The sequence below is a fragment of the Limulus polyphemus genome, unplaced genomic scaffold, assembly GCF_000517525.1.
Source record: "Limulus polyphemus unplaced genomic scaffold, Limulus_polyphemus-2.1.2 Scaffold31, whole genome shotgun sequence".
Taxonomy (NCBI): Eukaryota; Metazoa; Arthropoda; class Merostomata; order Xiphosura; family Limulidae; genus Limulus; species Limulus polyphemus.
This window is the reverse complement of record NW_013665641.1, coordinates 100,174-116,284: the sequence shown is the minus strand read 5'-3', so window position 1 is coordinate 116,284 and position 16,111 is coordinate 100,174. Positions and strand designations below refer to the sequence as shown.

At 32.4% G+C, this 16,111-nt stretch overlaps 1 protein-coding gene across 1 annotated transcript in view; it reads left to right on the top strand.

Annotated features, from left to right (window-relative positions):
* Positions 1–16,111, top strand: part of LOC106459996 (dual specificity protein kinase CLK2-like) — a 52,979-nt gene that overhangs the window by 21,275 nt on the left and 15,593 nt on the right. Inside the window, exons 2-5 of the mRNA XM_022386774.1 lie at positions 1,480–1,604; positions 2,505–2,790; positions 13,072–13,165; positions 13,816–13,882. Coding sequence (XP_022242482.1) covers positions 1,480–1,604; positions 2,505–2,790; positions 13,072–13,165; positions 13,816–13,882 — 572 coding nt within the window. The remainder of the gene's footprint in view (positions 1–1,479; positions 1,605–2,504; positions 2,791–13,071; positions 13,166–13,815; positions 13,883–16,111) is intronic.

The following is a 16,111-nucleotide window of genomic DNA, read 5'->3' as shown; positions in this document are numbered from 1 at the left end:
GTTTTTTATTATATATATTAATTACTATTTAGTTTATATCTTATGCTTTTTTCGACATTGTTTTCCGTCGTAGATGGCCATATAGGTTATCAAACATAATAATATATACACACACATACATTTTTTTTTGTGTGTGTAAACTGTTAATAATTTTTTTATTACATCATTATTGCATCATAAGGACGCAGTAGAACGACTAACTCAGATGTAGTTTCTCAAGTGACTGTGATATTATAGGTGGACTTTAGTTATTACAAATAAAACCATGCAAGAAACAGGGGTTCTGTAAAGTTGTGACCCTAGAAATTTTTTCACAACCACAAGAACGTATAAAAAATTGTGATTGTTGTAATTTAATTTATAGAGTTTAGTCGAGTTTTCAAAACATTACATCTCAGGTAAATTATTCTTGGTCCTTGTAAGGGTGCTCAGTGAGTTATATACAAATGTCTATGAGTAGAGTTATCTAAACTTGAAAAATACTATACCCAGTCTCTAACCTTTATGCCTTGGCTTTCAAACTTCTCAGTTATTATTAGTTATGTACGTATTATCTTTTCCAAATGTAATAAACTAGTCATAATCATACCTATCGGATTTTATTTACTTTTTTTTCAAGAATTCCGAAATTCACTTTACGTGTTCATCAGTATGAACATTGATATTCACTTAATAGCATTGAAATAAGGCATGAATGAATGTTTTATATTAACTATGGTGTGAGTTTTTGGTATTTTCCGCATGTAACCACATTCTAAGCTAGTATTCGTAGTAATGTGCATGTAAACTATATGAAGTATTCGTTTACAGTTGCTCTATGTTTTGAATATGAGTTTGTCAACGAAAAGAAGCATGGCGAGATATTGGCTGCCAAAACTATTACTAGTTGTTTCACTGTTTGGTAAGACATAATATTCATGGATCACAATGTCTTTATCAAATATAAAAACTTGTGTTACCCAAGAAGTCTCTGTGCCCACGTAGGTGTATTTTGCGTTTTATCGTAACTTGTGGTCACGGGATTGCAGTCGAATCCCAGTGAACGGAAGTTTGAATTGGAGGCAGACGTTTCTCCCTCCCTCTTCCTCCTAACAACTAACCATCTGCTTGCTTCTTGTATATTACCAGCAGTACATTCCACTTAACATTTCTATTCACCATGCATGTCTTGTCTTTTTCAAAACGCGTGTATCTGTTCGTTGTACTAAGCTAGATTTGCGGTTGTTCCGCTTTTACATGTATTTGTGTTCGCCAGTTCTAGATTGACAGAATTTTTAGTTCCTTGATTATGTTATCATGCTTTTGTTTCTGCAACTTTCCGTTATTCTCCAAGTTACAGAAATGATTATTATATCATTAAGTATACTTGGAAAATTGTTATCTTGTTAAACGTTACTGACCTCTGCGTAATTCAACGACAAATTATTAGAAGTTTTGTCGTGTGACTAGTTCATAGTATAAACTATTGAGATTCCACAGGACCCAACTTGTGCTTGTTTCCTTGCCACTATACCACCGCTTTATAGGAAGCTAGCCAGGATGACCATGGGGCTGGTGTTGTGTTGCTCCGCTGGCCAGTGGGGCAAGAAGGAAAGGCGGCTCAGGTATATATATATATATTTAGTTTCACTGGTGCGACAAAATGCTGATATGCTTTTTCATCATAATTTGGATACATTATGATATTTTTTTAGGAAATGGCATACTTCTCCAAGATAATCTAAATATTATTGAAAAGATGTGCATACTGGTTTTATATTTTCTGATAATAAGAACATTGTGAGGTTGATAAGTTTTTCAATTGGTAAACTCTTTATATGTAACTCTTAATTTTTTAACTTTCATAACAAAGTTACTTTGATATTTTGTACATTTTTTGTTTGTTTACATTGTAACTGTTGTTTGATGTTCATACTTGATTTACTTAATAGTGAAAATTTGGGATTTTTGTGCTAAAGTGTTTTGTTGTATGCAAAAACTTCGGTATGGTGTATAAAGTCAACATTTATTGCCGGGACTATGGCAAAATCTGTATCTTTTCCGGCTTTAATTTTAGACATTGTTTTTTCAATGTTTCAAGCATGAATGATTTTTTATACTGTTTCAGTTGTTTAAAGGAAATAATTTGGGTTTATTTATTTCGTAGCTTACGTAACAACGGTTATTTAAATTCCTGAATTGTTTGGATGTGGTAAATGAGATGACATTATTAACAAGTAGACATTCATGTGTATAGTTAAAGAGTGTACTTGATCGTTCTTATGGAACTTAAATGATTAAAAAGTAGCGGAGGTAATTTTTTTAAAATTTATAAATGTTCGTAATTGTATCATTTCAATTTTTGTCATGAATTCTAAAGAAGACTTACAACAGTGTTAAAGAATGTCATGACTTATGTGTGAACTACAAGAAGGAAAACTAAAAAATACTGTTTTCTTAAATACTGATTTTTCATTTATATGAAAGAACCAGTGGCTTTCTAATTTCACGCTTTGTTTTCACAGTGACCATTATTGCAAGGATCCAGAAAGTGACCGTAATTATCGTGAATGCAGTCCAGAAAAAGAAGTTCGTGCTGTTCGTAAAGGTCATGGCCGGAGTCGTCGTCGGGATTATAGCCGACATCGTCGTCGTCGCCATCACGGCAGCCACTCTTCTGACATCTCGGACAGTTGTGACTCAAGTTATCACAGTCATAGTTCAGGTAGTCGCCAGCGACATCGGCGGAAATGCGCCGACCGTGATCGCAGTCGGCGCTACCGTCGTCGCACCCGTAGTCTCAGTTCACGGGTAAGTACCGTCGATGCCCACTGGAAATTTTATTTATTTCTCGGGTTCCACTTTCTTGGCTTTCTAAACCTCACTGTTTATGTAAATGAAAAGGGTTACTTATTTATTTCGAATTTGCACTGCATAAATTCATATATTTACAATCTTAGATTTTCACAGATATATTTATTTCCCATATCTGTACCTGTGTTTTGTAATATATAATCAGGCACTACAATGTTCACTGGTTAAGTAAAATTAGTGTATAGTGTCTGCATTTGTCACAAGCTAATTATGTGAACAGTTTGAAGTATCTGTAGATATATATATAATATCACAAAACAGATGATAAAATAAAAATTATCTTTAGGAAATACTGCATGTTTTGTGTAGAATTAATTATTGTTGATTGACCATCCCAAGAATAAATGACTTTATAAAATATTTATAAGCTTCATAATAATTTTTCCACAAAATTAAATATATTTAAAGTTTAACTGGGCAGGATGTATTAACTTAAGAGCTTGTAATGTGTATATATATATTTTTTCAATAACACACAACCAAAGTGCAGGTAATTATTCAATTTTTTAGAAAACTTTACCATTCAATAATTATTCATATTCATGTTTTAACTTCTCAAGATCCAATAATATTTAACTTTTGTAAAGGGATTTTTTATGACATGTTTAGTTTAGTTCTGCATGAAAATGAAACATTTAAAAGCCATGTGATGTTTTAGTTCTGTAGATAGTAACCCTACATATTATAAATACTTAAACAATTTATTTTAAGTTCAGTTTTGATATTATGATTATTTGCTGACATCTACTTTGTTTTTGATGGGGCAGACTAGAAGAAAGTAAATAATGCTAATTATTTACTCTCAGTTCACCCAGTTGTTCAGTGATTCTTGATGTGTAGGCTGTAAATCATGATGATGATGATACACTAGAGTATTCTTTGTAGGGCTAGGTAATTAACCTGGTTAATCCATATAATTAATTAATGTCACAAAAATAATCAACTAATCAAAATTAGTGTTTCAGAATACTACTGTTTTTGATTATTCAGTATATCTGTACAAGGCAGTAGAACATTCTTTAGGTTCAACATCTAAACACCAGAGTTAGTGAAGGAATAATAATAATAATTACAACCAAAGTAAACATACTTACTAGACTTTTGAAGTAACACATTTATAGTTTGTGAATGTAAATAAGCAAAGCAGAAATTATGTGTATAGTTTATATGTAAAAGGTAAAATGCTACAGCATTAAAATATCTAGAAATAACAAAATGTTTCAAAAGATGACTGTGTACCATAAGAGATTCAGTAAAACAATCTTCAAAATATTTTCATTAAAAAGACTATAGCTCAAAAAGTGATATGACCTGTTATGCTGTTTATGTATTAAGAGTTTAGCTATTCTTAAGTAAGAGGTCAAGTGTTAAATAAAATTTTTGATTTTTCCATAATGAAACCCTATAAATGGATAACACAATATCCAGAACACTACATTTTGTTGTTTCTTTTCATCTAGCATGACATGTTTCTTAAAGGAGAATTTAAAGTATGTGTAAATAAAATTTTGGTGAAAAATTGTCAATTATTACTAAAAGCACCAAAAAAGTTAGTGTTTCTTTCCCTTGCAAAACTCTTATTCTGTGTGTGTGTATGTGAAATATTATTTAAGTTTTTATTGGCAATAATTAAAAAAAAAGAAGTTTTTCATAGTTTAGACAAATTTTATTAATATTGCTATATGTCGATAAACATATGAATCTGTAGGCTTTTATGCCAGTTAGTGTTTAAATTTGATAGCAGATGGTGGAAAGTTTTCCTTGGACATCAAAGGGATAGTTAGTTCTGATTATATTTCTTTTATTGCATCATGATATAAAAGTTGAACATAAAATGCTAACACTAATAATCTTTTGGGAGGGAGAACAGGGAGAAATTAGTACTGTGTGACAATCTTTTACATAAAATCATGTGTTAGATTCAAAGCTTTAAGTTTATGTCTTGATGATTTATTCTTTAAAATGGAAAAAAAAAGTCTTTGATATAAAGATCTGAATTTGCACATTTATTAGAAATGCAACATTTTTGAAATTGCAAAGCAAGTTTTATGTCTATTTTATTTAAAGAAAACTGGAAGGAATAGATGTATGACATTCATATTGAAATGTAGCATGTCTTTCTACTTTTATAGATAAATGCTTAAATTAAAAAAAAAAAATTACAAATTTTTATAATAGTGTATACATACTATCAAAATATCAAGATTATTATGAACATAACTTAAATCATTTGAAATCTGAACCCAGATTTTGGATACTTCAAACATTATATTTTTCATATCTTTGCTGACATTCCCAAAACCAATTTTTTTATTGACTCAAGACTAGCTTGTAGGTTTACTAATTCTGTTAACTTATAGTAAAATCTAATTCAAGTAAAAACAATAATAATGAATAATTGGTGTTAAAGATATATAATATTGTGTCATTAATGCTTTCTATAATTCTGATTAATAAATAATTCAAATTGATAATAAATACACTTCATTTTACATAGTCTAGTTCACACCATAACAGTTGTTATTTATGCATTTGATGATATAGATAGCACCTAGACATCACTACCATGTTTGTCATATACCAACCAGCCTAAAGAGCCCCATTATTCAGCAAAAGACTTCATAGGTGCTAGATATGGCAGAGGGAGTGTAAAAACCCATCAAAAATGAAGGAAACCACAACATATAATTGAGAAAACATGCTACATATTGATGCTTTTGGATAAAATATTAAAATATATGCTGACCACATGATTGCATACACATCTATTCTTCTTCTGACAAAAAGTCATCTTCTTCCTACAGACATTTGGTATCTTCAGTCTGTTTTAACAAAGGCTTTTTCGTAATAATTTCCAAACATGGATTTGTGCTAATTCAGATCCTACCTAGCTTGACGTCATAATAATGTGGTGTCACACACATAATGCCATGCCTGATCTGGTCCTAGGAACTTCCTCTTTAACAGGCTTTTACATTGTAGAAAAAGTGTCAAAATTTAGGAGCTATTTACGCCTGTGTTAACAAATAAATTCAACCAAAATGGGAATGGGCAATCAAAAGAGGAAATATTATAGGAGAAAATTTGGAGTGACACTTTGCTTTTATATTTATTGATTCTTCATTGTTTTCAGTTATAAATCCTTATAATTTACTTCATACAGATACCTCAATAGACAATACTCAGTAAATTTTGTATGAACAAGATCTTTCAATAACAAAATTTTACTTGGGGATGTAGCAAGTTGTTAGAACCATTTTTTATACTTTTTTACTTTGTACATCTTAGTGTTTTGCAGTATATGAAGTTGATTTACAGTAACATAGGCATGGAAGTTATAAACTTCTTTATGGATGATTATTCTAAATGTCATTACTCTGCAATTGTGAATATGTATGCACTGTATACAACCACGCAAACGTTTGAAAATGTGTGACTAAACATAGCTGTATAGATGTAATGTTGCACAAAATGCAGCTTATTGCCTATATATACATGTTAAAACATTGGGTATAATAGTTTAGTACAGATATTCAGTCTAATTAAAACAACTTAAAACACCAACCCCTTTTAGTCCACACCCTCTACTTTGTACAGGTTGCTACGTGATGTAGAAAAGTGTTTTACTGTAGTGTAAGTGTTATAAACTTGTCCACATTTGATAAAAAAACATGAAAGTATTTGATTTCACTAAAGTTCAGACAATCTCCTTTTAACACGCAAAACACAAGTATTAGTCAATGTATCACCAGGACTTGAGGGTAACAAGGTTACAAAGAAGCACTTGCAAAATTATATGCTGTTCATAATGATATTCTGTGTTTTAGGAAATTTGTAAGCAGATCAACTTGGGAATTTTACAGCAAATATTCATTCATTAGTTAGTTAGGTCATGTATTTTGTATTACCCACTATTGTGTCCCATGTTGAACAAAAAAATGTGGCCTAACTAACTAATTGCTGTATAATTCTTATCAATGCTATAAGTGTAGTTACCAGTTTGGCTGCCAATTTTGATTTCATTCATTAAGTTGCATGCTCAATCCTTTTTTTCACACCTAAGGTGTTTTTGATTAGATGTATTTAATCAAAACACATCTGCAGTACTAATTAATACAATTACGCATGACATTTTACCTTGTGTGTTTCAAGTTTTGTAGACTTAATTGTGTTTTTTAAAGGGTGACTATACACTTTTAACTAAATTTTCTGTGAAAGTGTCAATTACAAGACTATTAAATAAAAATACAATCCATGAACAACCACTTCAAAACTGCATTGATGAATATTTTTAAGTTATCTTGAAATAATAACCATGAATTTGTGTACCTTTCACTAGGAATTTCATGTTTGAATGTTACTGATAAAGCAGGTGTAGATCTCTTACTAATCTGTCTATTGATGGTTAATATTTGAAGTTTCTTAAAGTTGTTTCTCTGTACTAGCTTTATGTAGATTAACACATTTACTGCTATTATACAGCTTGGGATATTATTTATTTTAGAAAATAATTGTAGTTAGAATAGGTTCGTTATCTTTAATGACTAAGTTCATTTAGTAAGTATTTAATTTTATTTAAAAATGAGTGTATGAGAAGGTAACACTCTTGAAGTATTGATATGAGTTTTTCACACATCAAATGAATCACTAGTGTGAGGAGACAGTGCACTGTTCTTCAGTTATGGTGTAGAAATAACAAGTATCGAACTGCTGGTTTGGAAGGAAATTAAAAATTTAAATCATGACCTGAAGATATTACTTTTGACAATGTCACTAAGGTAATAGTTTAGAAAAAAATCTACAGCTGGAATTCATGAATTAGGTGAATTAATGAGTATTCATTACGAGATCGTTTATAAACAACTGGAACTTTGACCATTGTTTTATTCAAATAGTGTATTACTAATGAACCTTGGAGAGTTTTCTTATCAAATAATTTTTATGAGACAAGGGTTAAATTTATATTAAAAATAGACAATAGTTGTTTGTCATTTCATGAGTAAGATTAGAATTCATTCACCTTTGCCAAATATGTACAGTATATCTTTGTCAAAAGTTTTTAATTCGAGGATCAAAACGTACGTAGGCTGGGCGTGGTTCTGGTAGTTAGTGTGCTTGTATTGTGAACTGAAGAATCGTATTCTGTTGCTGCAGAAACGCAATCTACAATTTGGGGGCCGTGCATACGCTATAAGAGTGATAAGAGTAGCCCAAGTGTGAGCAGGGGATATTATTGATATTCATTCTAGAGTCTAGACTAACATTTGAAAATTAGGGATGGTTATGAACACATAATTCTTATGGTAGCTTTTCGCGAAATTTATAAACAAAAAAGAACATTTGATAAATGCACTGTCATTAATAACATATTTATTTAATTATTCGTTTCTGTCTTATCTGAAGAACAGTCTTGTCTGCCTATGTAATATATGTTATGTCCATCTATATGTGTATGAAGTGAGAATCGTATGCTGAAGTAAAACATTTACAATTGATATTTACAAATTCGTGTAGCTGAAATATTGTCTGCACTCTGTGATTTTTAGACCATGATCACGCGATTGACTGTGTATGGAAGTGAATTCATTTTAGGGACAGAAAGGCAGACGCTGTCAGAAAATATATCTCAGGTATATTGTTACTCTGCTTCTCCCCCTAGTGGCCTGTTTTCTTATGCATTCAACATCTGTTAACTTTATATTGTGCGCCACTATTGATGCTGTCACACAGTTTTACATGGCCGTAAGAGGAAGCGAACGTTTGCTGTACTCGTGCTGCGTAACTTTCCACTGACCGCGTTAGTTCATAGATCGCTCGACTTGTTTATTTATCTTTGAATGATTCTGTTAACAATTTGTTCCCTTAACCTTAATCACAGCTACAGTATGATAGCCCAATATATGCCTCAACCAAGGTTCACAGATTTTAGTGCGTTTCATTTTAAGTCCATTCATAATAGATGGAACTCAATGTGTCCTCAAGTTGTTCACACTCGCGTATCACCACCACCCACAGCCCTCTCCCTGAAACGTAGACATTATGGTCAGGCTGGAGACTGGTTGGTAAAAAAATCGTCTCTCTCACAAAATTAAAGATGGTCATCATTTGAAGTATTGGAATGGCGTGAGTTGTCTATGTTTGTTGGAATTGACATGAAAGTATCAGAATTTGATGTAATTATTATCTTCATGTGATGTGTGCGAAATGTTTGTAGTCAATTTAAATCATAAAAAGCTAAGAATATACTATATAAGGTAGCACATTGTTATTCCTTATATTTGGGTTTTGGATTTACCAGTTTCCAATGTTTACTCATTTGTCACCGTGTTTTTATAATTGTTTGGATTAAACTGGCGGCACAGTAGTTTACTTGGTTATTTACAAATATATATTTTAATCAGTGTAATTAAAGGATAAAAATGTTACGCGATAGAGCTTAGTCTCAGGCATTTGACGGCCTGGCAGCAGATGATGCCACCCTCAATAAAAAGTACATAATCTGGCTTGAAGGAACCAACTTTGTACCTGTTTGTAGGAAGAAGTTTCAGTATATATATATATGTATTTGTGTGTGACAGTTAAAATCATCTACCTGCAACATTTCAAAGAAACGAACGACCAAGAGTGTGTGTGTGTGTGTGTGTAAGATCCCAGTCAATTTATATTTATAAATCTGGAGATGCATAATGTAGGCTGTTTCCATGCGGGATAGTAGATTTTAATGTTTTCTATTGAAGCTCTGCATGAAACCACTTCACTAGAAACATATAACGGATTCCATCATAGTGAAAGTTATATTTTTTATGATTTAATTGCTGTTTTTATTGGTATTCATAAACTTTTTTTTTCGATAAGCCTAAAATAAGTAAACAGCCGACGGTTTGAATATATTGAAAACCTTATGCGAACGTCCGTATAGTTACAGTACTCTTATACTTTAAAATATATGTTAACTGTATGTTTTAGACGTTATTAAGGACCTTGGTACTTTAAAGTTAGGTTCAAAATAATGCAAGGTCGTTACAAAATTTAGCCCTAGTTGTTTATATGTGTTGAGTGTTACATGGACATTTCTGTACCACCTTAAGACCTTAACATGTATTTAAACGCTGAAGCTAGCATACAATTTACACTTACACATACTGGTGATGGCAGATAAAAATGGGAAACAGTTGGCAAGCAGATATTTCTAAGCTTGAAGTAGCTTCTATTTTAGGCAAGATCCCCTTGTAGACCGTGAAACGAGATCTAGAGCTTTGAAATCGCTGCAGCAGTTGTTCTCATGCTTCTTGTGGGAGTTCCAGTTTTTGCTTAGAAATTTGTTTAAGTTAGCGCTGAGCTTGGCATATTGTTATAGCTAAAAACAACACAATTCTAATAAAAAATAGTTTTATGAAAATATCCGCTATCTTAATCATGGTTAGTGTTTAGACATTGGTTTGTTTTTGTGTCGAACTTTACGGGGTAGGAGGGAGACACGACCTCCTCCTCCAAGACCCCGGTGCCTCCCACAAAGAGGTGGAATGTTACGTTCTTGTTCCAGTCTTTTACAGAGGCTGTCTTCTCGACTTAAGATCCAGTCAGCAGATGCGGTTCCCTTTCAAAGTCAGAACGTAATGTAGTCAAGATTTATTATCTCATTCAATCAGCAAATACGTGCATGGTCTAAATGAAATATTTATAAAACTTGTATATGATGAAAACATTTGAACTGAAGCATCCTGTACAGAATCTATATGCGAACTGTTACTTAAACGGCTCTAAACAAGTTAGAAATAAAACAAGCAACGTTTTGTTGGTCACCTTGTGCGAAACTTATTTAATTTTTACTTTGTATAGTATAGTAGAAAGTAAGCACAATATATTTTTTACTCACCCACTGTACTCTTCAGTTTATATGAAGTAGTTAGCTAATAATTGTTAGAGATATGTTCTCTGTAACATCCATTGCTGTTCTGTTTTTCACCCAATTATATTCAGTCTTAGTTTTTAAATAGATGTAATGATTCGAAAGTTAGGTATATGTGGAACAGGAGAAGAATCTGGTCTAGATTTTTTCTCTGCAATTAGTTATTCTATGATAAACATTTTGTTAGTTGTGGGCGTAATCTTTGGGTAATTACATTTTAAATAACTGATTTTGAACTTAATTTGATAAAATAAAAACTCGGGTTTTAAAGCAATTGAATAAATTGTGTATTTGTGTAAATGATCTTAAACTTGGCAATTATTAAAATGAATATCGTATAAGTTAGTACTTGTTTTTCGGTATTTTCAATAGCTGAGTGTGAAAGCAGTTTGTATTTCTTAAATATACTTCTGTATCGAAAACCGACTTTCGATATATACTGTGAGAATTTTCAATTTTTATGTTAGCTTTATCAGTCTCAAAATTTTAAATATCTTGATTTTTGTGCACATGCGGAACTATATTTATATAAACAGAGGTTGAATACGTTATATTAAAACGATTTTAGAACTTACTACGTTGTTACAGTTCATGTCGCCACGTTAGATCATGCTGTAGCTGACGACCATGCAGCTTGACAGTAGCCCTGTAGCATAGCTTTCCATTGCAAAAGACAGTCTTAAGGCTGTCGTCTTTAAAGCATTCCTTCCTGCATGTCTTCAATAATTCCCAAAGCAGTTGTCCTGAAACTTTTCTTTGCCGGCGCCATTTCAGACATCCAGAATCTGTGCGAACGTATCTGTTCGAAAATGTATTTCAATTGGGTAATTCACCTTTTTTTCTTATTTTTGTCAATGTTTGGGAATCTGCCACATAGTGTATGAGGACAACTCCAGTTCCAAGTCAGATCACACAGAAATTCTTGGGTGCTGCGTCCGGCGACTTGAACAGTATGTATTGATATGGATTATCTTTTGTCAATGTTTGGGAATCTGCCACATAGTGTATGAGGACAACTCCAGTTCCAAGTCAGATCACACAGAAATTCTTGGGTGCTGCGTCCGGCGACTTGAACAGTATATATTGATATGGATTATCTTTGTGTTCGTGGATTCTTACTTGTTTGCAAGATGTCGCACTTTACGTACCACCGTTGAGGTACGACTTGTGTATGTCTCTTTTTGGATGCTCATGGATTTTTGGTGGCCCAAGTTGATTGATATTCATTTTAATATCATTAAGTACAAGGGGTATCCCGTCTTGGAAATTTTAAATCCCCAATCTGAACAAATCTTTACGATCTGATTAGATGAATATTTTGCGTTGGAAAGGGCTATTATACACCCTTTCGAAAATGATCAGTTTTCTGTGGCATTACACTACCTACTAAACGCCAAACAATGTCAAAATATAATTCTCATACATTCCATTATACAGCAACTTTATATCGGTTGTGGTTGTCATGTGACATTCTTATTTGCATATCTAAAATCATATTTACGTAACGTACTCAATCCTCTGTACTTTGGGATTGTTTCTTTTGTTTAGTGAAGTTTGTTTCATATACGTAATATAATTTTATGGACGTCGTTTTGAACTTTTATCATGTTGATAACCTTGTTAGTTACATCATCCTAACAGTATCATTATTCAACGTCTGAAATGTTTTATAAACTAAGTGGCTATTTATACAATTTAAAGCTCTTATGACCTTTACAGAGCCTAATTATCTATTACAAAAAATTATTTTAACTTTGAGCATTTCAAAAATAAATAAAAGTATTCAAGTAATATTGAGAATCACTGAATAATAGGGTGGTACTGATTCATGAATTATTAATTGACAATAAAAACAAAATAAAAGGCTTGATAAACCTCAATTATTTCAACTTTTAATTTTAATTTTGTATACTATGACTACACATATTCATATATATATATATATATATATATATATATGTATGTGTGTGTGTGTGTGTATGTTGTTAACATACTTGGACATTATTTAAGCATAGGCTAAAGTTGTAGGTTAGATATTGACTTGTTGATGCGGTTACTTTGCTGGCTTGTCTCCTTGCCTCTGTTGTTCACACGAACATGCCTCCCTTGTTTATATTATTTGCCATGTTGGTATCAACACTGAAAATGGCGGTAAACTACACGTACTGGGTATGACACGTGCTTCCTCCACGTCTCTGAAACGCGTCGACTTTTGTGGGCTGATTCTGGTTGTGGATGAACATCTGGGATTGGCGGGTTGGATGGCTGATGTGGATCACGTGCTGCTTTGGCTGGTTTCTATTGGCTAGTCTCCCCACGAGCACGGTTCCAGGCCACCTAGCGTTGAGGACGACGAGGACGGTCATCTGATCTATCATCATGGAGACATCCTGCAAGATCGATGTACTCATCTTTTCGTAACGTCTCCATTTACGTTTTAATTCAGTATCTTTTTCACTGGCCATCTTGTCCTCTTTCTGTTTAGATACTTCTAGTACTATTTTTGTTTGTGTAGTTCTTACAGAGGGAGGATAAGTGGTATTTTAAAATATACAATTTTCCTACTCCAAATGAACTCGTGGTTACTGATAGCTTGAAAAAATATTTATCGAAGATTTTTTCATCCTAAGTTATAATAAAATAGCAGGGTGTTTCTAAGTTTTTGTTTTACTTTTTTTTATAATTGGTTGAACTGTAATAACGTTCTTAATTGTAAGTCATGAGGTTTACGATTGCGGTTTGAATATTGAAATAGTTTTTGACATTCTGACACTTAGTAAGTACAGGGTGCTTAAAAAGTGGTAAACCATTTTACATGTAAAGCATTATACCTTTATATTTCTTATATCAGTTAGTTGATCAAAATAAGTTATTTTGGAAAGCTAATTGGTAATATGGTGTTTCAGCATGATTAAAATTTCTGCATAGTAGTGAATTGTTCATTATAAACTTTTTGAAGTACTCTGTACATTATCAGTTGTGATTTCCTTGTTAGCTTTTGTACCCTTATTTCTCAAAACTATGGTATAACTTAATCACTGGTCTTTTTTCAGATAAAATCCTCGCTACTTTGGGTGAGGGAACGTTTGGGAAAGTTGTGAAAGTTGTTGATTTAAAACAGTAAGTACCACTCAAAATAGTTAATATTTAAATAGCAGGATGTATGTATATATATATATGATGTTATTAAAGGTACATTTAAACTGAAAGCTGAAAAACAAAAAATAAAATTCACAGTAATTCCACTTCCAAAAAATGTCTACATCTACATTAAAGAACCCTAACCTTAGGTCGTGCAGACATTAAATAGCCTTAAATTTATCAGACTTTTTTTAATTCCAGAACGGGCTTCAGAATGATTAATGGTGTTGACTACATCAAATACAAATGAAAATTGGTTAATGCCAGAAAACGTTCTATAAATGAAAATAAGAAATTATGCCATAATAATATTAATGTAATGGGATACAAGACTCGAGTAGATTGGTTATCTTATATCTGATTCTAGCTGAAATTCCCTTGTGAACGTATTTGTAGTTGGCGTGTAGTTTTACCAATATACGTAGCTATATAGATGTCACAAGTGTATTTATCAACGATCCACCAGTGCCTAGGGATAGTTAGAGTATTTTGGTTTAAACAAGTTTTGAATTTTAAATGTTGACTTAAATACTAAACGTATCTGAATTTGTGGGTAATATGTCTTGTTTTCTGGATTTGAGTTTAAAACTTCGTTTGCTGATAAAAGGAGTAATAAGAACCAGCAGATATTTTGAGACACTATGTGGCTTCTTGGTAGGTTCCACACAAATAATTTAAATTGTAAAATACAGCGGTGAGACACGTGTGTCCTACAGAATTTTGCTGATATACTGCTTGATAAATTTTATTTTCAACATAAACAGTCGCACAAAATCTATATATATATATATTATTTTTTTTTTTTTAGTTCTGGAAACTAATTTCATTTTACCGTAGTATTTAATAGTAGCGATCGATAAGGATTCTAAATAATTCACGCGCCGAAAAAACATCCTACCGAATTCCTAAGCGATAGGTTTTAATTCTTATAAAAGCTATAGCTATCAGTGATATGGCTATATTGAAAGCTTATAGATGTGTCCATTCCATGGACATATAAAATATAAATAAATAAACAGGAAAAAAAGTAAAATTTTATCGGAAAGTTGGAATCGATGGTTATTCGTTTAATTACTATAATAAATGTAGACTGCTTCATTTAGCTATACCGATCACAATGCCAACTAAACTAGAAATTGAAAATCGTTTTAAAATCTATCCAACTAGTATCACTTGTTTGTGTACTTTTTATTGCAGCATTTATTATTTGTATACTTCTTATAGCAATTATACGAATAACCAACGATCCCTACTTTCCGTTAAAATCTTAATTTTTTTCCTATTTATAAAAAATAACATTTATCACATTGTATTATATAATAGGTACAAATTTTGTTGTATCTGTAAAAGTTCTTAGGGATTGTGAAACGTAATGGTTATGCCCTTAATTTATTACACACTATGGCACGAACATTTTTAGTAAATAAAGTATAACCTACCAAGAAGCCACACATCATCTTAAAGTATCCGCTGAATCTTATTACACCTTTCATGGACAAACAAAGCTTTAAACTCCAATCCCGAATTCGAAAAATAATCGAGACATATTATCTGCACATTAAGCTAAGCTTGAATTCATAACTTGTTTAAAACCACAGACACTATACCCATCCTTATATGCTTGTGGGATATTTATAAATATCCACGAATGAAAGCAAAGGAGAATATGTTATAATATGTCAATCAGACTACACAGCGTGGTCACAAGTAAATAGACACCACCTTTTCAGAAAAAAATGTAAATTTTCAGTCATATTCACATGAATTGATATATTTATAATTTAATTAATATCTAGTAGATCTTCCTTTCACTTCGTGGAGGCCAGGTGGTTAAGGCACTCGACTCGCAATCTGAGGGTCGCGGGTTCGAATCCCTGTCACACCAAACATGCTCGCCCTTTCAGCCGTGGGGGCGTTATAATGTGACGGTCAATCCCACTATTCGTTGGTAAATAAGTAGCACAAGAGTTGGCGGTGGGAGGTAATGACTAGCTGCCCTCCCTCTAGTCTTACACTGCTAAATTAGGGACGGCTAGCGCAGATAGCCCTCGTGTAGCTTTGCGCGAAATTCAAAAAACAAACACTTCGTGGAGTTCGTTGATTCTTTGGGGCATCGTGATAATCATCTCGTCAATTTTAGATTGTGGGATTTTCGCCCACTCTTGCTTCAAAATTTGGGAGTAAATCGCTCTTAGAAGTTGTTTTTTT